The sequence below is a fragment of the Condylura cristata genome, unplaced genomic scaffold, assembly GCF_000260355.1.
Source record: "Condylura cristata isolate star-nosed mole 26May11 unplaced genomic scaffold, ConCri1.0 scaffold00012, whole genome shotgun sequence".
NCBI classification, from domain to species: domain Eukaryota; kingdom Metazoa; phylum Chordata; class Mammalia; order Eulipotyphla; family Talpidae; genus Condylura; species Condylura cristata.
In genome coordinates, this window is record NW_004567113.1 from 32,230,318 (window position 1) to 32,255,360 (window position 25,043).

The 25,043-nt window shown below is 38.9% G+C and overlaps 1 protein-coding gene across 4 annotated transcripts in view; it reads right to left on the bottom strand.

Annotated features, from left to right (window-relative positions):
• Positions 1-1,002: 1,002 nt before the first annotated feature.
• Positions 1,003-25,043, bottom strand: part of DCUN1D4 (DCN1, defective in cullin neddylation 1, domain containing 4) — a 60,403-nt gene continuing 36,362 nt past the window's right edge. For 3 of the 4 annotated variants that reach the window (XM_012724256.1, XM_012724259.1, XM_012724258.1), the window contains exons 7-11: positions 24,768-24,859; positions 16,222-16,330; positions 5,763-5,867; positions 3,296-3,398; positions 1,003-3,194 (exon numbers count right to left, since the gene is read on the bottom strand). In XM_012724256.1, coding sequence (XP_012579710.1) covers positions 3,139-3,194; positions 3,296-3,398; positions 5,763-5,867; positions 16,222-16,330; positions 24,768-24,859 — 465 coding nt within the window. In that variant the 3' untranslated portion in view covers positions 1,003-3,138. The remainder of the gene's footprint in view (positions 3,195-3,295; positions 3,399-5,762; positions 5,868-16,221; positions 16,331-24,767; positions 24,860-25,043) is intronic. The other variant, XM_012724257.1, reaches the window with a different exon arrangement.

Here is a 25,043-nt window from a genome sequence, read left to right on the forward strand (position 1 = left end):
TATTTTAGTTAAGCTGGGAGTCACAGGACTTGCACACGTTTATGAATGTAATGCAAATACTGACGACATGAAGCATTCACAGTTACAGGCTGGCTGCTGTTCATTTAACAGTAACCCCCGAGAGAAATTATTTTATGAAAAAAAGCAACCCAACATTTTGGTCTCATTTACAAACACCCAACATTTTAGTTGGTCAATGAATTCTATACATTTATTATACAACATGAGAAAGAATAAAAGATAAGGCTTACAGAGGTATTTTAGCAGTTGTAAGAATAAAAACTAAGGGCAAAACTAAGTTTTAAAGCTTTCTGTATAAACTTCAAAAGCACTGTTAACATGGCAACTGAGAGGCAACAGAAATTTGTTATTAAACTAGGATCTAGGTTTGTCTATTTATCAGATTTAGAAAACTTAATTCAGAGTTCGTGCTTTAAAAAAGCTGCATGTAACACTATAGTGGGTGTTTACGGCAAATCAAATCATGACATTTCTGACCTACTGCAGCAGTAAACATGTATCCCATTATGAGAGCAGTGTGGCGAACAAAATACAAGGGACACAGAAGAAGGGTATAGACTTAAGTGATAAAGGAAAACCAGAAAAAGGCACCCAATTTATTTAGCATTAGCCAGTAAGTAAGTGCTTGATGACTGCTCAGTTTTATATAACCAGGGAATATTTTTTTAAAAGTTTCTTAATGTTTCTGTCCGATGCCTTTTTTTTCCACCTTACAAACAACTACACAAAATCAGAAGACCAGGGGCAAACTCTATGCAGACACAAAGGCTTCTTTTTCAGGGGAGCTGAATGAACATATCTGGAGTTTCCTCATTGTGCAAAATTTCCCTTTCTGAGGACTTACTTTGATATTATACTTCTTGAAACCCAATTTTTTACTTTGACATGGTTTCCCTCATATCAAAACATTGTGGATGAAATGTAACATTTTCCCAGCAACAATTCTTTTATTTTGGGATTAACTGTGCTTAGTGTTTTTAAAAAAAAAAAAAAAGATGTTCTCCATTTTCTAATAATAACTTTTAAAAAGTTTCATCTATGATTTATGTTTGTTTTAAGCAAAACTATAGTTAATCAGATGTAAGAACTGCAGTCTTAAAAGTGTTATTGTTTTAACTTTATGGGATACTTCTGAAAAAGATTCAAGTTAAGTTCTCCACAGATTCAAAGCTGCCAATAGCCAATCACCAGGGAACACACACCCACCCCAGAACAGACCCCCTTCCCACACACTGGCCTGAGCAGCTGTGCTTGCATCAGTCTCTCCCATTTTTTTCAGATATTAACTTTGTGCAAACTGGTGAGAATCTGAAAGGTAAAAGTGAGCCTACAATTTCTAAGTGAGTAATAATTAATCATTACCGAGGTTTAGAAACTCCTGGTTTATTTCAAAGCAAACCAAACCCTTTTACTTGGCAGAAAAAGGAATATCACTTTACCATACCATGGTTTTGTATAAGCACACACACCGTATACACACACACAAAATGTCTGTCTTTGGTGGTTCACTTAGGGAAGAAAAAAAAATCATCCGAAAACCTGAGCACTGTTTGCAAAGAAATTGTGAAAAAGTGGTCAGGAGAAATGTCTATGTGCTTCACTCACTGAATGCCATTTAAAGGTTCACATTAAGTCAAAAAGTAATCCAAGCCTCTATCAACCATTACATGCTCAATCGTGAATCTTGCTCAGATTAAACTATTTATTCACTTGTTCAAATGCACCATTAGCTTTTTATGTAGTTTAAATCATTAGTTTTTTGTGTTTTCACAAAACTTTAGGGATTGAATTAGTCTTTCAATAGCACCAGATAGTTGAAGGGAAAACATGTTATCTATACATTCCTCAAGCAGGATAAGGGGAGGGGGTGGGGGGAGCAGAAAGACGTAAGATACAAACCTAAAAAGACCATCCTGTTTATTCTCGTTTCCTCATCCACATAAATAATGGCTATCACCTTTCTGTACAAATCACTCAGGTAATGACGAGTGGCCCCTCCGGCAAAGGTCCCACTGTGAAACAGAGTTTAGCTCAAATGCTGGTGGTTTCGTGTCCACTGCCTGCAATGGACATTCTGCCAGGAAAAGCCTAGCATAAAAGAAAAAAAAGGAAAACAAAACAAACACCTCTCATTTATATAGTTTTTTTTCCCCAAAACTAGAAAATTAGACATCATGAAAGCTTAAAAATTCAAACTACAACTAAAAGTGCTCTGTCGTAAATTGCCAGCAAACCATTAGGTTTTCACGGAGCGGCAAATAAAGTTATTTAGTATGGCACAGGAAGAAGCATCAGCAGCCCAAACACTGACTAGGAAGATTGTGAAAGAAAAAGAGAAGGAAAAAAAAAATACCCTAAAGAAAGCTCACAAGAGTTTAAACTCCATAAAAAAGGTGCAATTTTAATTTGTTCATTTGTACCTATATTCAAGTTACTACAGCTTTAACATTAGGAAAACAAAACAAAGCAAAACAACTATACCTTGCATGGTAGAAATGATGTGTGGCATGGTACATAGCTGTATGTTCAAATAATTATAACTTACATCATTTTTTAAAACACTAGTATTTAAGAAAACCAAATTACATTTGGCATATGCCTCTGAAAAGTTAGGACTCCCACCTCCTTCCAAAAGTTGGCCTCTTCAACAGTAAGGTTAATTCCGGCAACATTTGCTTATGCTATCAGCTGTTCTGTCTTGTTTTCTGAAATGCTACATTTGAGACCAAATAAAGTACAATTGGATCATTTGAAAAAAGGGACTAGAAATATGCCACAAAAATTATTTTTACAATACATTTTTGCAGAAATAATCTCTAGGTGAAGCTTTTTTTTATACACATATACAAAATTTAAACAGCAATATACACATAATCACAGTGAGGACGTTGGCAAATTCACCAATCTGTAGTGTAAATACAACTGCAAAGCAGCCTCCAAGAGAACAGCGCTGCACCGCAAGCAGAGCGGCGCACTCAACAGCAAACACCAAAACGCCCCTGCCAAAGGGAGAGAGTGCAAGAAAAGCAGCATGCGCTTTGACACAAACAGCAATTTATGGCTAATGGTTGACATAACTGTGGTAACAGTGACTCTCTCGCTGCTATGCACAAAGTCCTAGGACATCTGTTTGTCTTTATACCACTCCACAAACTCGTCCAACAAAACTGGCCCTAAAGAGAGAGAGAAAACAAGGCAGCTGTGAGGCTTGTTCACAGAGAAGGGCGAGCGAGCGGGCAGGGTGGGAGGAGTGGGCGCCACCGCCGGTACTTACACGCTCCGTCTTCATCGTAGTTGCTGAGGTCAAGATTAATTGTTCTGCTAAACTCTAGCACATTGCACCACTGGTCTTTGTTAATAACTTTATATTTTGATTGCTGGTAAAGGGAAAAGTAGTACAAATTACTGACACAATTAACAAGTGGGACAGTGTCAACTGCTGAATCATCTCAATACAGAGTTCATGATGTTCATTTACACTCTTTCCATTTGAGGTGTGTTGCACACCAATCTAGGAAAAAGGTAAAAGGCAGCAAGAGTAGAACTTAAGATGACAATTTTTGTTACAAAATTATTATATGGGGACTCAACAAAAAATGGCAAGCACAGCAAAGGAAGACAACTTTATATTCCTAGAAGTAAAATTTCTGGACTGGAGAAGTTCTTTTATAACAAGTAGAGATAATATCTACTTCATAGCGATGTTCCAGGAGATATGATTTGTGTTTTATGTAAAGCCCCTCATTTGGTGCTTGACTTCAAGTAAGCGCTAAGTAAAGAACAGCTTCCGGCGACAGACCCTGACGAGACTGGCATGTTCACTGTGAAGTCAGCTTGAAGCACTGCAGCAGGGAGACACCGAGGAGATAATAAGTGCTGCAAGTAGTCTCAGAACTAAGTGTTTTTGCCATGGAAGAAAAATTATCCTTCTAGTAATTAAAACCTCCCAACACAAAAGAAATTAATATAGGCACGAAGTGGTTTTTCTATTTCTCTTACACAAGAAATGTCATCTGTATATTTTAAAATGTAGTACTCTGTAGTATACTGTCCTCCAGTGCAAAGATTTAAAAATAAAACCAGATCTGATAATACAAAGACCCTGACCATTGACCTTAGGAGCACTGGAAAATAATACAATACATATTGTAAAAAGCAAAAATAACTGAGCTAAAGATTTTGGGGATACAGAGATGAGAAAAGCTTAAATAGAAAGATAAAACTCTGTCCTATTAAAGGAGAAATGCAAGCTACTATGAGAAAGAGAACAAAGCACAGAATACAAGTTTAAGTTTCTAAGCAACTAAAAAACAAACCAGTCAGTGAAACAGATGATGATGCTCCTGGAATTGTGCAGTGCAATTTGCCTGTGACAGGTCTCTCAGCCAAAGAATCCTTTATACTCCAGCCTGATTCTGCTCAACTGAGAACAAGAAGCTATTTCTGTTTCTTCTGCAAACAGAGCTAACTTATTTTATGGGGCTGTCAGAGAAATTAGAGCAGACCATTTGTAGACATGGGCTGTGTGTAAACAAATACTCCTTATATTCAAATAGGCTTTTATACTTTTCTTGAGCTCAGAGTTCCAGTTTGTAATATTAATAAAAGCTTTAAAAACAGCCCTTAAAGAACATCTGTTAGAAGTGTTTCTGGATTACTCGGACAGAGGTAGGTTATCGGACAGGTTATTTCAAGAGTACAACTAGAGTCAAGGCAAGACCCTGGCTTTTCTCGAAGACCCTCACATCCTTTCAAGCAAAGGGCATTTTAAAGAAGGATGTTCAATATGACAACCCAAGTCAGTGAAACTTACAACTCAGATATCCAATTCCAGGTCCTACAGTATCACACCGTATAAAAACCAGCTCCTAAAATATTCCCATCATTGTACCTAAAGCAAGGAAACAATGATGGAATTCTATAGTGCTGTATTATTTTTAAGATAATGTGAACAGTTTTACTAAACTAAAGGAGATAATGCCACTTTGCCTAATACTTAGCTAGTTGTTTTTTTGTTTTTTTAAGATTTACTTATTTATGCATACAGAACTGCAGTTCAGGCCAGAGATGTGGGATCCTCTGGTGAGAGGATTCACCAGAGACAGAGTGGGGAGCAGAACAGGTAGAATGATAAAGTACACTGCTGAGGGAAGCAGCGGGCAAGACAGGAGAGGCCTGCTGTGCCATGTGGGTCACTCCCTGGCCAAGGACTGAACTCGTGCTGAAGTGGCTGCGGCCAGCTTCATAGTGCTACACTTCAACCCTCCATGCAACCAGGGAGGGCCTGCCTAACACTGAGCTAGTTGTAAGCCCCCAAGTTACTGGGAGATAAGAATACATTACAACTTTATTTTAATAAGAAGGAAGATGAATGCTTTTTAACATTTGCTTAATTAAAGTGGAAACTCCTCTGAAGCCACAAAGGAAGTAAATCTTTACAACTATTATAAATGCAGAAAATCTACACAAAAGTAAAGCTTTTAAAATAGGGGTGAGAACAGAAAAGACAGAGCTGTGACTGGCTCTGACGCATCCATACCAGTGTGTAATGCCACACAACATTCAATTCACACATTCCCTAGGAGAAACAGGGAGTTGCTCAGGGATGGCAATTATGCCACCATAATTCCTACAGGCAGAAAAGTACAACAAACACAAAATTACATAATATAGTTTAGTTGAATATTATTTGGTAGTTCTTAGCAAGCAAGCATACATTCCATAAAGTAACAATTTGGTACCTCTAAGAATTGGTGAAAAACTGGAAAAAGGGGCCAGATTTTTCCTAATAACAGTCCCAACATGCACTTGGCAGTGTTTATGTCTAGGCTGCGCTGGTCCTTTTCCTGTTTAACAAACAAAAACAAGGATGAGCCAGATGCCCCCCCAAATAATAAATTCCAGTAATCCAAATGTGTATTGCACTTCAAGAAATCAGTAAACAGCTCATTTATCACACACCATAAAAACCCCGAATTAGGACTAAGGAGGCGGTAGGGGAGTAAGCTGAACAAAATGGAAGCTTCATTGTTTTGATAATACACAAATATACTGTGAGAAAGACCCATGTTGACTGATCACCTTAACAGAAAGTCAGTTAGTTACATAGTAACAGTATCTATATTTCATGGGATAAACAAAAATCTATAACTTAATGATCACTTGCTCTTTGACACTTATGATAATTACCCAATTCATAATTATTGACTCAAACATCCATAACCTAACTAAGCGGAGTTTAAAGGTTTTGATTTCCATGCTTAGGAATCAGGCTCCCTTCATAAAAAATCTTTTTTCCAATCATTTTATTTCATTGGTACATGTCTTAATTGGAATTAAATTCCTATCACAACAAATGCTGGAATCCAAGTAAGAGGATGAATTCATCCACCCACGCTGGAGGAAAGAAGTCTGCTTATTACAGTCCTCCATGCCTTGGATTTTTCAGGTATGAAATCACCCAGCAATAAGTGCCTAACTAGTAACCAAGTGAAAGACAACATTTCAAAGGAAACTAAAATGGAATATTACATGAACCTGAATAGGGGCAGATTAACCTCACTCCTTCTACATTTGCAAATAAAAACCCTCACTTCTCATTCCCTTCTTCCTTTCAAGCTTTCCAATGGGTAGTCTCTATGAAAAGGAACACAGGACCTCGGGCCCACAAGCATGACCTTACATATCCACAGCTGGCCTTCATGTGCCAGCTTAATGACAGCAGCAAGTAACAAATTTACTTTGCTATACAGGGTTCCTGGCTCCCCCCTTTGGTGTGAAATGTGAATGTTCACCAAATAATTGGATGACGCTGTGACCACTGTAAGCCACACATACCTCCAGGAAAAAGGTACCTCAAGGACTCTAACAGAAAAGTGTTCTTTTTAACAGAGAATTTCTGGCGAATACATTGAATTTAAAAGCGAAGGACTTAACAATACAGCCAATGTAAGGGGCTTGCTCAAGAAGAGCACACAAAATAGATGAAGGTATGACAGGTCTGTCATCTGGTCCCAGTCATAAAGCATGACGACCGTTCAGAAGCAGACCTGGTCAGATGGCTCCGTGTCATACTGCTCTGTTACTGGCCACAAGGGTCAAGTCTGATGATAGTGGGGGGAATCCCAAGTCCACAGGTGGGGCCCATTTCCCATACATGCCATCTGCCCCTCAGCCATACATGCCATTCTGCGCAGAGCGGGCAGTGGGACCCAGTCCCGAGGAGAGGACAGTAGAAAAGGGACTCTAGACGCGTCTACCATTGTGAACCAAGCCTCACTGGTTTGTCACCCTTAAGGGCTTGTGCTTATTATGTGCTGCACTGTGAAGCAAATGGACACTTCCTCTCGCCCTCAACACAGGTGTGGCAGACAGCAACAGCACACCGCGCTATGAAGCATTCCACAAGAAAACGAGCAAACTGGCAGAGACACCTGGAGGCCCCACAGGGTGGGCCCATGTTCTCTGTTGAACGGCAGGCAGCTCGTGCAGCACTGGGCTGACAACGCTGGCACTCTGCAAAAGCTCTCCTTCTGAGGGATATGGCATTCATTTGCCAAACTTGACAGCTAGTCTTGCCTTGAGACATTTTGTGCCTTCTTCCAATATTGTCAATACCTGACCTCATCACAAGGGACATACACTAAGGTGACAAAAATTTAAAAAAAATAGATACAAAGGACCTGGACAGACTCTTTGCAACAATATAATCATCTGACAAACTGATGACCATGAAGGATTTCAATGCATGTGTTTGGCAGTGGTGCCAAAACATGGAGGAGAGGCAGCAGACTCACAGGCTCGGAAAGCTGAACAGCACTCACTTACTCCTGCTCTGCAAGGGTGCCAGCCAGCAGCTCGCAATCACTAACACCATCTTCTGCCTAGCAAATAAGAGAGAGATATTATGGATGCACTCATGATCTGAACAGTGGCACTGTGCTGATAACCAACATTGCCTGCAGGTGGATTTGAGGCCAAGTGCAATGACCATAACTGGAAACACTCCAAGTTCCTGGGAACAATACAGTAGAGAGATCCCACTGCAAACATCTATTAAATACAAAGGAAGACACGCCCAAAGCCTCCCTGACCATGATCCAAATGGCATTCTCTGCAGAGGGGTTCTCAACTGTGACATGAGTCTCCCAGGATGCTATGAGGCAGCCATCAACGTCATGGGCATAAAAAAAAAAAAAATCAACTTAACAAATTCAATAAGTATGGCAAAGACATCTAGAAGCTACTCACAAGAAATTAAAATAGTACACTGTCAACACTGAACCTGTGACCCTCTATTCACTGAGCATCAAGGACAAGGGGCAGATTTCTGCATCCTAAGGTCGGAACCTAAGCAGAAAGTACCCTGAGACAGACTAGCAAGCATCAATCAGCAAGTTCAGAAGGCCACCAAGGCTACAGGAGAGGAATGGGACTTTCCTCCCTGCCTCTCACCCAAGATGTAAAGGTGTGTGTTTCTAGACTTGAGCTCTCTAACAAAAAAAAAAAAAAAAATTCATTTTTCAAAAAAATAATATGAACTGAGTAGGTTCTATATAACAAAGCTGCACCAGTGCTCTAGGACACACAACTTGATTTTGCCTTGTTGTCTTCCTTAAACACAGATTACAATTCCAGACGAAATCAGGCCTTTTTCAGTATAGCTGCAAAACTCAAGGATCCTACTTTAGTCTAGGAAGGCATGTGGAAGAAATGCACTCCTCAAGCTACAGACCACGTGGAGGAAAGAAAAATGAAATTTTATGAAGGTCTGATTTGGAGTTCTAATATGAAAGTGTTTATATAAGACTGTTCAAGTATAGGGCAGGCTGTGAAATGTGAAAATTAAGATTTCTTTCTTAGGTGACACAAATCACTGAATTAAAGTAGTTACATAATTAATTTTAAATATGTAAACCAAAATATATTACAAAAGGGAATCTTCAAATATGTATTAATAGTTTTCCAGATCTGCAGTATCAGAAGCCCCCAGTGCTTTTACACTGGTCTATTTTAACTTTCGCAGGTTTCTATAACTTAGTGCTATATGAAGAGTGGAACTTTGAATTACTAAAATTTAAGAAAAAAAATCTTCACCAGGAGGAAAAAAACCCCTAAGATTTTTAAGAGAGACTAGTTGGGTTCCAGAAATACTGTATGGATATATAAATGACTGTGATTCATGAACATAAGTGGTGATAATCAAATCAGAAAATGATATATGAATTTAAAAGACCTAAACAGAAGACCAGTGACATAAATTACGGAATTCTCACTTGAGATTACAGGGGTTACAAAATACAAAGGGTAAATGCAGGCCTCCTTAACACAGCTCTGTGAGTACATAAACAAGGTCAAAATAGAGTTTGAATCTTAAATAATGACCTGATATGTGACAAATCAATTTTTTGAATAGGACATTTATTTTCTAAATCATCTTCAAAAAAGTCATAAAAACCCAAGAGTACCCTTCATTGGAAAAAAATGAGGCTAAATAATTATGCTCTTACAACTCAGCCAATATTAGTTTACAGAAAACAATGTTTGCATGGCAATTAATTAAGCTCAAAACTGACACTTCCTTTAAAACAAAAGAAAAAAATATACCAACAATAACAGCCTTTGTCATTTTATTTGTTACAGACTCTTCTATTGTAAGCATCATTTTTGGAAAGGAAGTTATTACTTGAAACTTGACGTTTACAGACACTCAAGTAAATGTCACTGGAGAATAATTAAACAATTCCTAACTCGATGGTTAGCTTTTATTGAGAAATGAGTTAATTTGAACCAGAAATTGTTCTAGTGCCTTTATACTCACTCATTTAACACAAAAAGCCTATTAGCATGGCCTTTATTATCACCTCCAATTTACAACTAAGGAAACCAAGGCGCAGGCATGAAATGATGTCTGGAAGCAGTAGAGGTGGACCCGGAGCCAGGAAGTCTGTCAGCTCCTCACTGCACCACTTATCCTTTCCCTGAGAGGTTCTGAAGAAAGAGAGATTTAAAGAGAAAGAGTCCAACTAGCTTCACAAGTAACTGTTGAATGGATGTGCCTGGTCAATAACCAAAGAATAATCTTAAAGGTAAAGCTGGTAACATTTCCAGGAAAAGGGACTCAGTTAGCTGACTAGATGACTACATATTCTCCCCACTCTTGCGCTCATCCTGACCAACCTTCTGTTTTCATTTCATTGTAATTTATAGTACAAGTAGAAGGAAAAAGTACAGTATGTGTGTGCGCGTTGTGCTGAAAGGGCTGTGTGGAAAGGGGGGCAAGTATGTTGACAAACTGGCTCGGAAGAACTGACTCAAGTTAGAAAAAGAAGTGCATGATCACAAAAGACGCTGGTCAGGCTAAATTCTCTGCGATCACAAACCCAGCAACGTTTTCCGACTAAGTTCTGAGTAACATCCATAATCATTTCTAATTAAATGGAAATAACTTAGCTGTTGTTTTATTTAGAGGGAGGAGAAACATTAGCTTTAATCTGAAGAACTTCTTAATATCCTCCCAAAATACTTCCTCAGAAATAGTAAATAAAAGCTCTGGAGCTACCGCTAGAGATGTGAGGTAGGGAGCACTAACTTGCAAAAGACATGAGCTTCTTTCTCAGTGTGAGAGATTCCTGTTGGTGACTTCTGCCTCCATAAAAACTTCCATGATACCATTTTGAAGCTATTTTTTCAAGGAGCTAAAAAGAACAGCTCCCACTCTAGAGGACTTTCCCATTTCTCACTCTTACAGCCACTCCTTGCCTCTCACCTTGCTCCCCCCCTTTCTCTGGCAGCTCCTTTCAACTCCCATCTGCCTTATCACTTTCAATCCATCCCTTTGTTCTCTCCCTTCTGCACCCAAGCTGTACTGCACAACTAGAAAGATCTACTGCTCAGGACAGCAGCACAAACTCATGATGTCTATTCCAGGGCTAAGATGTCTCACAGGGCCCATCATTTACTCTTGTTACTCACTCCATGACTTCAAGAACAGTGACTTGTGTCCACCGAAGAGAATATAGGAAAATCAAATTTAACTGATACTTAATTACTTATGCTCAGAGCAACAAAAATTTACTGTATTTCGCCTATCTCATCTTCTATCTCCAACCTTGTTCTCAATAGATCCTTTTCAAAAAATGGAATAAAAACATTTTTTAAAAATATTAGTATTTGTTTATAAATGCACAGTTTATAAAGGTACAGTAACTGTTTTTTTTTTTTACTGTTTATACAGTAAAAAAAAAATCACACTGAGGGAAACAAACCTATGCATAAAACTTCTAAGATGAACTTTTACTTGTATGAGAGAACTGATCCTACTGCCCTTGAATTTACATCCCAACACCTTCCTCTAACTGAAAATACCACCGAATGGTACGCTTTTGAGTCAGGGAAGGAGGTGTGGCTCTAGGGAAAGGACACTTGCCTACACCCCAGTTAGAGAGCTGGGGCCTTCCCATGGACCCCTCCACTCTGGCTGGTTCATCATTTGCAGAATGACAACACTGGACAAAGTGGTCTACGATGTTTTAGTGCTAAAGTTTTACAATTTAGTGACATCCATGAGATTATAAATAAATTCAAGTCAAAGTAAATTAGGGAGAACAATAACACAATTCTACAGCCAAACACTATTTGTAATTTGTTGCTAGATTGAAGGTGATGATAAACAACTACATCCTTGGGACGGCAATCTTGGTGGACAGATATTAAAGGAACCATTTCTAATATTCTGGTATCACATTATAGTTTCCTTCCTGGGCTATTCCTATAAAGTATAATTCAAAACATGTTATATACCATTGTTATTTGAGATAAGAGAATATTTAGAATATTCTTAATTCTTTAATTTCCAAGCTTAATTTTAAAAGACTGCTATGTTAATTATGAGTTATTACCTCTAGGAGTCATGTTTCTAGTAGGAAAAAAAAAAAAAGATGGGGTGTTTGCATTTTGCTTCCAGCCAAGATGGAGTCAGATAAAACAAGTCTTTCCTTCACTTCAAATAATAACCCACTTTGGCAGAATATATGGAATGTTGACTTCTACACATTGGCCAACAGGCAACACAGGGCTGTGACGCTGAGGAAAAGGCCACAGAAGGTAAGCTTCAGAGATACCAGCTTCCTGTGCGCACATACTTTCTAGGCCATCCAGCCCAAGGTTCTTACAGAGTAGGAAAAGACTGTTTGAAGTTGGGGGAGACAAAGGTGGCTACCTTTTGTGGGGCAAACTACTGCAAATGTGGAAGCTGCACAGAGAGAGATCTACAGAAATCTACAGAAGTGTCCCCAAATTTGGCCAAGAACTTATCTATGCATATGTGGGGGAAAAAAAAAATATGTGAGTCTAGGGAAAGAACCTCTGCAAAGACTGAGCAGAAACTCCCAGAGCAGCCCACAGAGCTGGGATCTTGTTGAAATTCTACCAGTGAAGGAGCTTCTAATTCACTGGACTTGAGGAGACACCTCAGAAGCACACTGCCTCACTAGCAAGTCTAAAACATTCCTGGACTGAAGGCTATTCTGAACCAGACCTTTTTAAAAAGTCAGACTGATCTAAGTAATATTAAGCAGGCACCAGAAAAATATAAAAATCCAACACTCTTTAAAGAAATGCACAAAACTCCAGCAACCAACATGACTCAATTATAAAAAAAATAAAAAACAACAACAACACTGTAAAATATAATCCAGAGTGAAGATAAAACTAACCAACAGAAAACAGAAAGAGACTCAGATGTGAAGAGATGAGGGCGTAAGGACAAAGTTGTTAAAATATGACCTAAATGTTAAAGAAGTTAGAAAATATTCTCATAAGAAATAAAAGCTATAACAAATATGCAAATACAACTTCTAGAAAGGAAATGAACAGTATTAAGAAATGAAAAATATTCTCATTAAGGATTAACAGCAAGCTAAATGCTGCAAAAGAAAAGATTATTAGAAACATAGTGATAAAAATGATCCAAAAGGAAAAAGCTGAAAACCCTTGACCACAGCATCAATGGCTTATGGGATATATCAAGCATCAAGCAAACAACACAGGAATTAACTGCAGTCCCAAAAGAGAGCAGAAAAAAACATGTGAAGAAGTAACAGCTAAAAAGTTTCCCAATTTACTGTAAACTATAAACCCACAGATCCAAAAAACCCCTCAAGAAACCCCAACAGAATAAGCATAAGGAAAATTATGCCAAGACAGGCTGTAATCAATTTGCTGAAAAGCAGTGAATAAAAGCAGTCATAAAATAAGACACTATGTCCTAAAGAACAAAAACTGTCAGATTTATCATCAGAAGCCACAAAAGACAATGGAGAGACACCATTAAAGTACTGGCAGAATAAACTGTCAGAACCCAGAATTTTTATTAGAGAAGCACACCTTTTTAAATTGAAAGCAAATAAAAGCTTCGAGAATTCATCACCAGGATATCTGTACTACAGAGATATTAAAGGAAATGCTATAGGCAGAAGGCTAATGATACCAGAGAGCGCTCGACTGACCAAAAGGAATGAAAAGCACAGAAAAGGTATACATTTGGGGAAATATTAAAGACATTTTTGCCCATTTAAAGCAAAAATATGTTATAGTATGGGTGCTTGTGTCTCTTCAAAATCCCAAAGGTGAAATTCTAACTCTGATGTGATGTGATGTGCGGGGAGGTGGCCTTGGTAAGGTGACTAGGCCGTAAAGGTAGAGTCCGCACTGAGTGTGGAGAGGGCCCACACCCTAGAGTTCCTCTGCCCTTCTGTGCTTGTGGCATTCCAGCCAGCCTCAGAACTGTGAGAGAGAAATTCTGTTGCTTATAAGATGTTGGTCCTCTAGAAGTTTGTTAAAGAGATCTAAATAGATTAAAACAGTTTATTTTGAGATTTATAACACATATATCAAGTAAAATATACAGCAACAGCAAAGAGTATGAGAAGGCAGAGGGTATACTGTTGTAAAGATTGTTGCATTATATATGAAGAGGTGTAACAGTTAAAATTTGTGGAAACTTAAAGATATACACTATAAAACCTAGATCAACAACAAGAAAAATGAAACATAAAAACATATAGCTAACAAGGCGACAGTGAAGCGAAAATGGAATCATAAGGAAGGGTCAATTCTTCAAGAGGACATGAGAAAACAAAGTTTATCTATACCTAGTACCAGGGCTTCAAAATATGTGAAGGAAAAATCCAAACAGAAGTGACAGAAGAAATAATTTTAGCTAGAGAGCAACAGTCTTCTCTCAGTAATTAACAGAATAAAATAGAACTCAAAGATATACAGAAGACTTGAATAACACTATCAACTAACTTGACCTAACTGACATTTATAGAAATTCCACCAACATCAGCAGAATAGTCATTCTTTTCAAGTAAACAAAAACATTCATCACAGCAGATTACATTCTGAACCAGAAATTAAGTCTGCACTGAACTGGACTGAAATTATGTAACGTATATTCTCTACCACTGCAGAATTAAACCAGGTGTCAGTAACAGAAGATTACAAGGAAATTCCTGAAAACTTGGAAAATAAACAACACCAACAGTAGACGTCTAAACATTACCAATGAGTCAAAAAAGCAGCCAAACAGAAAACTGGAAAATATTTTGAACTGAGTGCAAATGAATATCCAATAGCTCAAAGTTGGTGGAATACAGCTATACAAAACCATGAAAGGATTCTAGTGTCTAACTTCTTCCTCTGTCAAGTCGACTAAATCCATCCTGCCACTTCAGCGCTGCTCGGGGACACAGTGAAGCATGACGCTAGCACAAAGGCGCAGAGAAGACACTGACGCTGGCTTCAGAGAGCAGGTGGCGGATGACACGGGGCTTAAGGAAGGGGAAGGACACGGCCTGATGGGGGGGCACATGGAGCGCGCGGAGGGCTCATCTCAGGGGGTGCAGTGGAAGCACCAAAAGCGCTCTGGGGATATGGGTCAAGGAGACAGACCACAACAGGCGGGAGGGAGGAGAAGCAACCTGGATCGAAGGCAGGGGATACTGGGAAAATTTAACACCCGAAATACAGAAATTACAAAACATTATTTTGGTGAGAAGGTACAAATGACACTAAACAAACCTTCACCCATACAATTAAAAACACTTCCGAGGAAAAAAAATCTCATGAAATAAAGTATTTAACACTAGAAACTGTGCACCTACTTCTAAATCATCTGGCAAATAATCTCTATATACAATTACACAAATGCCATTGAGTAAAACATTGTATCCGAATTCACCAAATAATTACTAACATCTATAAATATTTATGCACCTTGCGATTTCACTTGAAGGGTGCAATAAAGCAAACACAAAAGAGGACACCACCAGGAACTACTGACGGGTTATTACAGATGTGCCCGGATGCACTGAATAAACCTTTGGTGTTGAATTAGTAGAGCCAAAGCAGGTAAAGTAAAAGAGGTCAGCAAGGTGTCCAAAACAAGTTATTATTCTCTGCTTTGAAAAAATATTTTAAAATGACTAAAAATCAACCAAGAAAGCCTAGTCACCTTAATCCACCAAACACACGACATTACAGAAAACATCACTTCTGGATAAAGTATTACTGTGATTGTGTATGAATGAATACAAGAGCAAAGTGTGCCACAGAATTCATGACCTATAGTGACCAGAATGAAAAACGGGACTTCACTGCACTCCTAAATAACCATTGTCAAGGTACTTGGATCTGGGGCACTATGACAAATAGGATGATCACTTTTCCAAAAAATGACAAGAAAGTACATGGAAATAATGTTACTGAAATTAGCACTACTTTCAAATTCAAATGATTTTCAAATACAATCTAGCACCCAAAGAAAAGCTAAATTAGATCTGATTAGCTTATTCCAATAAGTTCAATGGGTGAAATTTTGTTTTTTTTCAAAAAGAAAAATTTTTTCAGGCTATCTAAGAGACATTTAAACAGTGTCTTTTACATGCCCATGTATAAATTACGTCAACTAATTAGTTACAAGAGTTATTAAATGTCTGCCACTGCAGTCTTTTGCTCACATTACTACATCAGCCCAGAATCAGTTTAGAAAACATACCTATACAAAGAAATTAGCTAGCATCCTGGGAGTACCTTATTCAACTTCTTTGCTGTAGCAAGTAAAAACAAATCTCAAAGAGCAATTAAAAAAGAGGGGTAGGGAGAAGAAAACATCTGGATAGGCTCCAAAGAACTCACCCGTGCAAAGTCAAATGCATATCTGTAAATAAGTTTAAAGTTTGTAGAATCATTTAATAATGATCGTAAATAATCCAAAGTGTTTCTGAGTTTTTCTGTGGTATCACATCTAGAAAAAAGAGAGTAAAGGCAAATTATAACCTGAGTTTTTGTCTGAGTTGGGGTAATAACGCCAAACATAATACCAAAGACAGAATAAAAACTCTGATGCTGTCAAACTATTTTTTTCCCAGTTTTTATTTCAAAAAATTTCAGATATACAGAAAACATTAAGAGAATAGTGAATAAGCACCATCCAGCCATCTGATCCCAATGGAATGTATCACATCTGTGCTGTCTCATGTTTACACTATTTTTTTCTACATTTGAAATAAACTTGACTCACTATTACCCCTTAACACTTACACATACTGTCATCACTCAATAGCCTACTGAATGCTTTCTTAGTTCATACACCCACATGCAGATTTTCCTTATATCTGCTGCCTTTCCCATCTAGGGTCCAATCAGTGCTCAAGAACTGCTTTTAGCTGCCATGTTCCTTAATCTCTAGAAAGATGCTCACCTATTTTGTCTTTCTTTTTTTTTAAAGATTTATTTATTTATGCACACAGAGCTGGGTACAGGACAGAGGTGGTGTAGGGGTAGTGAGAGGATTCACCAGAGACAAAGTGCGGAGCAGAACAAGCCAAACACTGCTGAGGGGAGTAGCAGGCGGGTCAGGAGAAGTCTGCTGTGCCATGTGGGTCACCTCCAGGGCTGGGGAGCTAACTCATGCTGAAGTGGCTTTAGCTTCTTACTGCTGTGTTTTAACCCACTGCACCGGGGAGGGCCCTATTTTGTCTTTTTTGACCACATCATATTTGAAGAAGACTAGAAGAGACTAGACCAGCTGTTTCGTAGAGTCTCAGCTTGTCAGACAACTTCCCTATGCTTATTTTTAGGATGGCCACTTTTGATGACACCAATGAGAATGTGCTTCTCAGTGCAACTCACAAGAAGCTTTAAGCCAAAGTTTATCCGGTTACTGGTGACAGCTGACTTACTAAGTAGCAGCCACATACAAATCCATTTACTCCCTTGAAATGGTTCTCAATCTGTGGGATGGTATCTTCAGACTACAAGTTCTCTGTTCCTCAAAAACGTGTTACCATCCATGTTGGACAATACCTGCCTGAATCAGTTCTGTCACAATGGTGATTTCCCCTCCACCCCCAATCTCATCATGCCTTTTACATTTACTGATCACAATTATTCCATAAAAAGAGTTTTATTCAGCACCTTATTTTCTGGATTTAAGGACTTTTGGTTTTTATTCAGTATTATTAATCTGTTCTTTCCAATGCACAGAATGGCCACACTTGGGCCATGGCACCCCTGGCCTTCTGACACATTCCCATCAGTTTGAACATGTCTTTGCTTTCTGGCACACAACATTCCTGTTCACCTTGTACTTTCTTTCCCTACTTGACTTGACTTGAAATCATCCATCTCTCCAGGGAGCCTGGTGATGATAGCCTCTTTTCACAGGTTTATGACACATTGTTTATTTTCCTAAGGAAGCAGACTAATTTGGCTGTTTTTACAAACTAATTTTCTGTTCACAATATCTAGCTCTTAAAAATGAGAACCAAGAGCCACCATTTTCACTAGGAATATTAGTTGTTCAATGCTGGATGTGTTTGTGTGTCAAGAGAGCTTCCTACTACTAAATACAGGTAAGACATATAAAGTATTATCAACATAAATCTCTTACACATTTTATAAACAATGTCTGACAAAAGAGTAAACTGATACATTTTTTACATCGAGATATTTTTAACAATACATTTGTGAAAACTCCTATTCATAGCCTCACAGCTACAAAAGTACTTATGATTTTTCTAATGAAATGATTAAGTATCTAAAAGCCAAAAATAACAGTCAAAGCTTCTTTTCTAGGAGCTTACATTAATTTAGACTGCCTTTCATTTCTTTTTGATGTTTGAAAAAAAATAACATAAAACTATTTTATAAATCAGAAAAGACTTTTTAAGGTGGATCACTTAAGATAAAGTTAAGTAGAATAATCTCAGAGGGTTTTCTAGATAAAAGGAACAGCATGTGCAAAGGCCCAGTGACAAATTGGAGCACAGCAAGTCCAGAGATTCATGTTTGCATCTCAAAAGCTCATTCTGGATCTCTGTAGAGAAGGGGTGGGGAAGGAAAAGAGAGACATTGATAGTAGAGATCTAATGTCAGGATCCAAAAGGCGGGGGAGGGGGAGCATGGAGAGTAGTCACACACGTATTAAGTGGGAGTCTGGGGGAGGTGACAGAATTTACTCCCCACCAGGCACTCTACTGTATGGCTTGATTTTTTTTTAACCATATAAAAATAACAATTAATAGTAATAAGGAGGAGAGTCAAAGAGAAGGGAAGTTAGCTAAACATACAAGGCCCAGGTCCCTGCTCGTCACTGGAAAGGAAGGTCAAGAACTCCAGCTGCAGGAAATTGGCCAGATTTTGGCAGGCAGTTTAGTTTAGTCCTGCCCAATGAGAGCAGGAAGAACAGCTGATCGTTTCCAAAGACTCAAGAGCAGAACCACTCATTTAGAAAACCATTACAGAGTTTAAGGAAATAAAGTAGCTTCAAGACTTTGGGATGCTCACAGCTCTTGTCTGGAGTAGAAAAAATGAATAATCTGAATCCAATTGTTAAATTTAAAAAAAATCATCTTTTAAGTATAAAATACGCAAATCATCTTTTTTATTCAGGTGTCTTTTAAGGACGGTTACAAGGGTTAGAGCTAATAATGTCAATGAGGAGTTTAATCTGCTTTAAAAGGGTCCTTGTCCTGCAAATCTCTGGATTTACCGCAATTAGGAAACCAGGATGCCAAGTCACCCCATCTGAGCCAGAAGCTGCCATCTAGTGGCAGAGGGACTCGAGTCTAACTCAGGCCTGTTAAGAAACAGTTTCCGGAAGTTAAGTGAGCAGCAGCTGACCAGCCTCAGGAAAGTCTTGCTTCTCAGTGTGTCATAGGTAAGAAAACTCACAGAAGTCACAGAGTGATGGAGCGAATCTGCTAAGGAATATCATTTCCCTGAAACATAATGTGGGGTCACTTATTTGAAATTTGCCTTTGTCATAGATTTAGAGGCAACAAGAAATCAGGACAAGAATCCTCAGAAGTTATAAAATCAGAAGTATCACTCCTAGGTCATGGGAAGTCCCTTTGCCCCTTCATTTAATCAGCCACAAAGTGTTTTTCCAGTTCATCCATTAGTTCTATGCAGTCAGCTACAACTCTAGAACAAAATTTTTTTTGGTCTTGCTTAAATATCCCTATATAAGCTTGATACCTCAGAGATAATCTTAAAACGCACAATTTGAAACAAGGCAATAAATGAAACACAAAGTCAACTGAAACAGAAGTTGTGCCGCATCTGACTGAGAATGATGTAGCAGCCTTGGGGACACTGCTCACCAACCGCCATTGCTTCTTCCAACACTTTCACAGACCACCACCAGGGAGACCTTTCTCGTAACTCCTCTGGGTAGGATCAAGGAGTCTGACTTCTGAAGGCCCAGGGATGAGCCAAAATTCATCTTTCTTCCTTACTTTGGAGACATTGCCAGAAACACCCAAAAGATGGTAGGATTGATTCAAAACTTGAGTTCCAAATCTTGTGGGCTTTCTATTTTTTTTTTAATAATATAAGTTTATTTTTACATCATTTTGTGCATTTTTCCATCTCACTTGTAATCCCATGAGCTTCCCATCACCAAATCACCCGTGTGCCATAACTATAGTTCCAGTGCATTTCCCTCCCCCCACTGTTTTTGATCCCATTCCCTACTCCACCCCCATAAAATGTCTCTGGTAGACAGCTGTTCATTATTATTATTATTTTCTCACCTGGGGGTTTTCTATTTTTAGCATACTATCACCATGCTGTATTTTTTAAAATGCAGGATGGTATTTAAATGTACTAATATAGATCAAAAAAAAAAATTCTGTACTTCATTTTTATTAATACCAGTTAAAGTCCAAAACATTTCGCTGAACAAGCCTAATAAAACCAAAACCTCAGCAAAAGAGAAAAAAAAATCCAAACAAGAGACAACACTTTCTGCCTTTAGAGCTTGTAAATAATTAGCCTCTGAGTTTTCTTTCCTTATTTAGTCAATTCAAGTAGCAAAAAGAGAAGTAGCCTGGGCCTCCCTGGTGGCACAGGGGTTAAAGTGCAGCACTATGAGGCTGTCCTCAGCCACTGCAGCGAGAGTTCCATCCTGTCTTGCCTGGCTGTGCAGTTCCCTCAGCAGCGTGTTTCAGTCAATCTGCTTTGTTCTGCTCCCTACTCTGTCTCTGGTGAACCCTCTCACCCCCTGCACTTCTGGCCCATTCCCCAGTTCTTATATGCATGAAATAAATAATTTTTTAAAAGAGAGAGAAAAGTAGCCTTATTGCTTTTGAATCTCTTGCCTAAACACCGCTTCCAAGATCCTTTTGCCCCAGGACTCTTTCTTACTCATGGATGTCCCTGTAAAGGGTACGAATAAATTCAGAAACAGCCAGATGGAGAAAGACACAGGGCGTGCAGTGTGGCACTCCCGTGCCCCCTCTAGCAAAACCTCTTTTGCTGAAGTTTTGGTTTTATTAGGTTTCTCCAGTGAAATGTTTTGGACTCTAATTGGAATTAATAAAAATGAAGTACAGAATTTTTTTTTAGATCTCTATTAGTACAATACTATGAGTGGCCATCAAGACCAATCAAGTATTTGCTGACCAAATGATGAATCCAGAGAGGTGAGAAGGAGCGGGCGTGAGGGGCGGGGGTCCCTAAAACTGGAAAAGGAACTACTTTTGAACTACAAAGAAACACAAACGGTTATTCTGAGTAATTATGTCCACCTCTTTGACGAGGAAACCAATCTCAGAGTTTCATATCATAAAAGAAAGTAGATCCCTCAATGCCAACGCAGTAGTTCAGGCTTGTCACTACACCCTGAACTTTACGGCCCAAGTAGCAGCATTCCATAGGAAGCCTTCCCCAGCTCCTGTAACACACAACGTGGCAACAGAGTTCCCAGGAAAGAGCCTGAGAATCCTTATCATCTCTAACACCTGAGATCTCTACCAGGAAATCTCAGCCCTCAAAACAGATGGGCAAAGCCTGGCATTGTGGAAAATATTTTGCCAAAGAAAATGCAAAAAGGATCAAAGAACTGTACAAAAATGTGATTGACAAGAAATATCATTCAAATGATCAAAATATATATCTCATATATTTGGTCTTTGTCACAGTTCCTGACTCACAGTTACCAAAACCCTTGGTATTTCCTAAGTGTTGAGAATGATAAATGTGTCTTTTGTTATGTGAGTGAGGAGACTTTGGGAAGCACCGAGGGTGGGAGCTGGTTGCCAGGAGACCCACCCATATGATTACAAAGCTGGAACTTTCAATCCCACCTCCTGACCTCTGGTAAGAGGAAAGGAGCTGGAGGTTGACCCAGTAGCGGAGGAGCCTTGATTTTATCAATGAAGCCTCCATTAAAATCCAAAAGGAGCCCTCCCTGGTGGAGCAGTGGGTTAAAGCACTGCACTAAAAAGTTTAAGCCGCTTCCGCCTGAGTTCGAACCCCGCCTGCCCCGGAGGTGACCACGTGGCGTAGCAGACCTCTCCAGACCCACCCGCTGCTCCCCTCAGCAGGGTACTTCGTCGATCTGCCTGTTCTGCTCCCCACTCTGTCCCTGGTGAATTCTCTCACCCTCCGCATCTCTGGCCTGTACCCCAATTCTGTATGAAAAAATAAAACAAAAATTATGAAATTAAAAAAAAATCCAAAAGGATGGAATTCAAAGAGCTTCCAGGTTGGTGAGCCCAGGGAGGTGCTGGGAGAATGGCATACCTGGAGGGAACATGGGAGTGCCACACTTTCCCCACACCACGCTCTGTATCTTTCTCCATCTGGCTGTTCCTGAATTCATTAGTACCCTTTACAATCAGCGAGCCAGTGAGTTTAACTGGTTTCCTGAGTTTGGAGTGCTAATCCAACAAATAAAATTAACCTGAGGGGGGATCACAGGCAACCCCTGCAGCAGATAGGCCAGAAGCGCAGGGACAGCCTGAGTTTGCCACTGGTGACTTTAAAGGAGGCTGGTCATGAGAGGCTGAACTCTGAACCTGTAGAATCTGACGCCATCCCTGGGCAGATAGTATTGTAACAGGGTGGTCCCTAGGAAAAGGGGAAGTTCCAGATTCCCTGCCCCACCCAGAAGGAGGGTGGAGCTGAGCAGAGAAAAAGGAGAGAAGAGAAGGAATCTGAAGAGAAGAAAAGAGGAAGCTGGATGGAGAACGAAGGAGACCTGAGGAAGCCACATGGAGCAGCAAGCATGTGACGAAGAAACCATGCTTGTTTCCTGGCCCAGGGCTGGTTAAGGCAGATGTGGGTGGGATACCTGTAGGGAGGTGACTATGGCAGTGTTTACATTGATTTTGATTTTGCTCTTTTCCTCCCAGATTTGTCTGGCCATTTCTGACCCTTTTCCATGGGTCCCGGCCAGACGGTGCTTTAGGCTTGTGGCAGCTTTCAGGCCTTGCTTGGGTTGACTTTTGCCCACAAGGGGATGGGTAACTTCAGGTGTTGGATTTAGAAGAAGTTATATTCTTTGAGTTCCGTATTGTGTATTTACTGTGTTAAAAGTCCCTTTTTATTAAAGTTTTATGTTTTGTCTTGATGCAGCAGATGGCAGAACCCACTTAGAGCAAGCAGGTTTGGGGCTTCAGGGGTGCCCCTCTCTCCCTGTCCTGTAACAGATTTGCTGTCCTGTAACAGTATCAGAGTAGAGTTGAGTTCTCTGACATCCTACAGGGTGCAAGCCTTGGCTGCTGGGGTGAGGAAGCTTCCACAAACCCACATTGGAACTGGAACCCATTTATATTGTCTTAAACCAAGTAAAAATATGTCTGAAAAAAAAAAAAAATGATGGTGCCTCCTCTGAAGTCTTGAAATAAAATCTTGATATGACCATGATTCATAATTACACGGACAGTTAAAAACAGCAGCCATAACGCGCTCTATTCAGAAGCAATAAAGAAAGGCAGAGAGGAAAACAATGACAGAATAATTATAATCTCTAATACAACAAACACACCTTTTAAAGAGACTTTCAGAGCATAAAGATAAAATTGTGCAGCAACTTAAAGTGAGATCATATTTGTAAAAGGGTGATTTGACTTTTTTACTCTTGCCATCAGAGGAGAATCAGAAGTCTTGGATTTTCTTCCCAGGTCACATATCCCCTCTAAACCTCATTTTCCTCATGTGTAAAATGTTCAAGATTAAGCTTGATCTGTTTTTCCTCACAAAGTAGCTGTGAGACTCAAATTGGAGGACAGTGAAAAGTCACATAAACTACTAAAGACCAACACAACAAAGCATGATTAATAGTAACAAATGGATTGTGATATGAAAAGTTGACAATTTCTAAAAATTTTAATACAGAATAACATCAAGTCTGTTATTCATAGTTAAAGAGAAAAGTAAAAGAAAAATGTAAAAAAAGTAAAGAAATGATTTTTTAAAGAAGGCATTCCAAGCACTTTTAGATCAAGGTTGTTAGGTTAAGATTTGGCACGTCATCTTCCAAAACCATTAGAGTTGGCATGCACTTCAACTTTACCCTTCAGTGCTTAATACAAAATAGTAATTTGTGCTTCTTTAAACGACACTCTACACACACACAAACACACGTGTGCATGCAAAGACAAAGTGAACAAGTAAAATCACTGATTTTCTCTTTCTGAGGTAAGTAACACAAACAAAATATTATTTTTTGTTTCTACCCACTAGCCAATGAAGTTACAATTTGCCCAAAGCTAAAATCAGAGTATCTAAAACAGAAGATATCAAATACTTTCACTTAATAGTTTACTTTTTCTCACTAACGTTTTCTCATGAACTCTAAACCAGATATTGATAAGTCTTTGCCTTACAAACAATAAACGTGGGCAGGTTAGCACAATCGTTCCTTGCTTGGCATATGTGGCTATTACTAAGCACCTGAAATGCAGTTAATGAAGACTGAGCTGTACTATAAATAAAAAAATGCATACTAGATTCTGAGTACTTGATATAGAAAAGAATGTAAAATAATGATTTTTTAAAATATTGATTACATGTTGGAATGCTAATATTTTGTATGAAATAAAAGTTACAATCAATTCTACCTGTTTCTTTTTTTTGAAGTGGCCATGAGACAAATTTTAAATTACACATATAAGAAAAGGCTGATCTATTTCTACCTGCCAAAGGTGCTCTCAAAGAATATTAAGAGAAACAATACACATTAGATAAAACTTTAAATGCTAAAATTCACCTGTAACAGTCCTCCTCATCACATAACAATGGTGTGTAGTTTTTACAGTTATGGCCCAAGTGAAACCTGCCCAGGTCACCTGGTTTTCCTGTCACCACCCACCCTTGGGGCTCCCAGGGAGAAGGGTAGGCAGCTGCGGAGAAGGAGACGCCACCACTCCCAGGGTAGCTTCAGGACTTACTGTAGAGAAGTCATTCCTTTTAACCATTCCTGTAGAGTAAAATAGCCCATGTTTTGTGCATCTAATTTCCAAGCGAGGACAAGCATAACTACCTGTTTAAAAGAAAAAAAAAAAAAAATAGGAAAATCAATCAAATTAGAATGACAGCTCTGAGCAATTTATTTTAACATCTTGCTAATGTTCTGTTCACAGTAGTTTAGTTACTGAAATATGAACAGGGTAACTTCCAAAATAAGTTTGGCAAACAACTGAAAATTTGGTAATCCAATCTGTTGG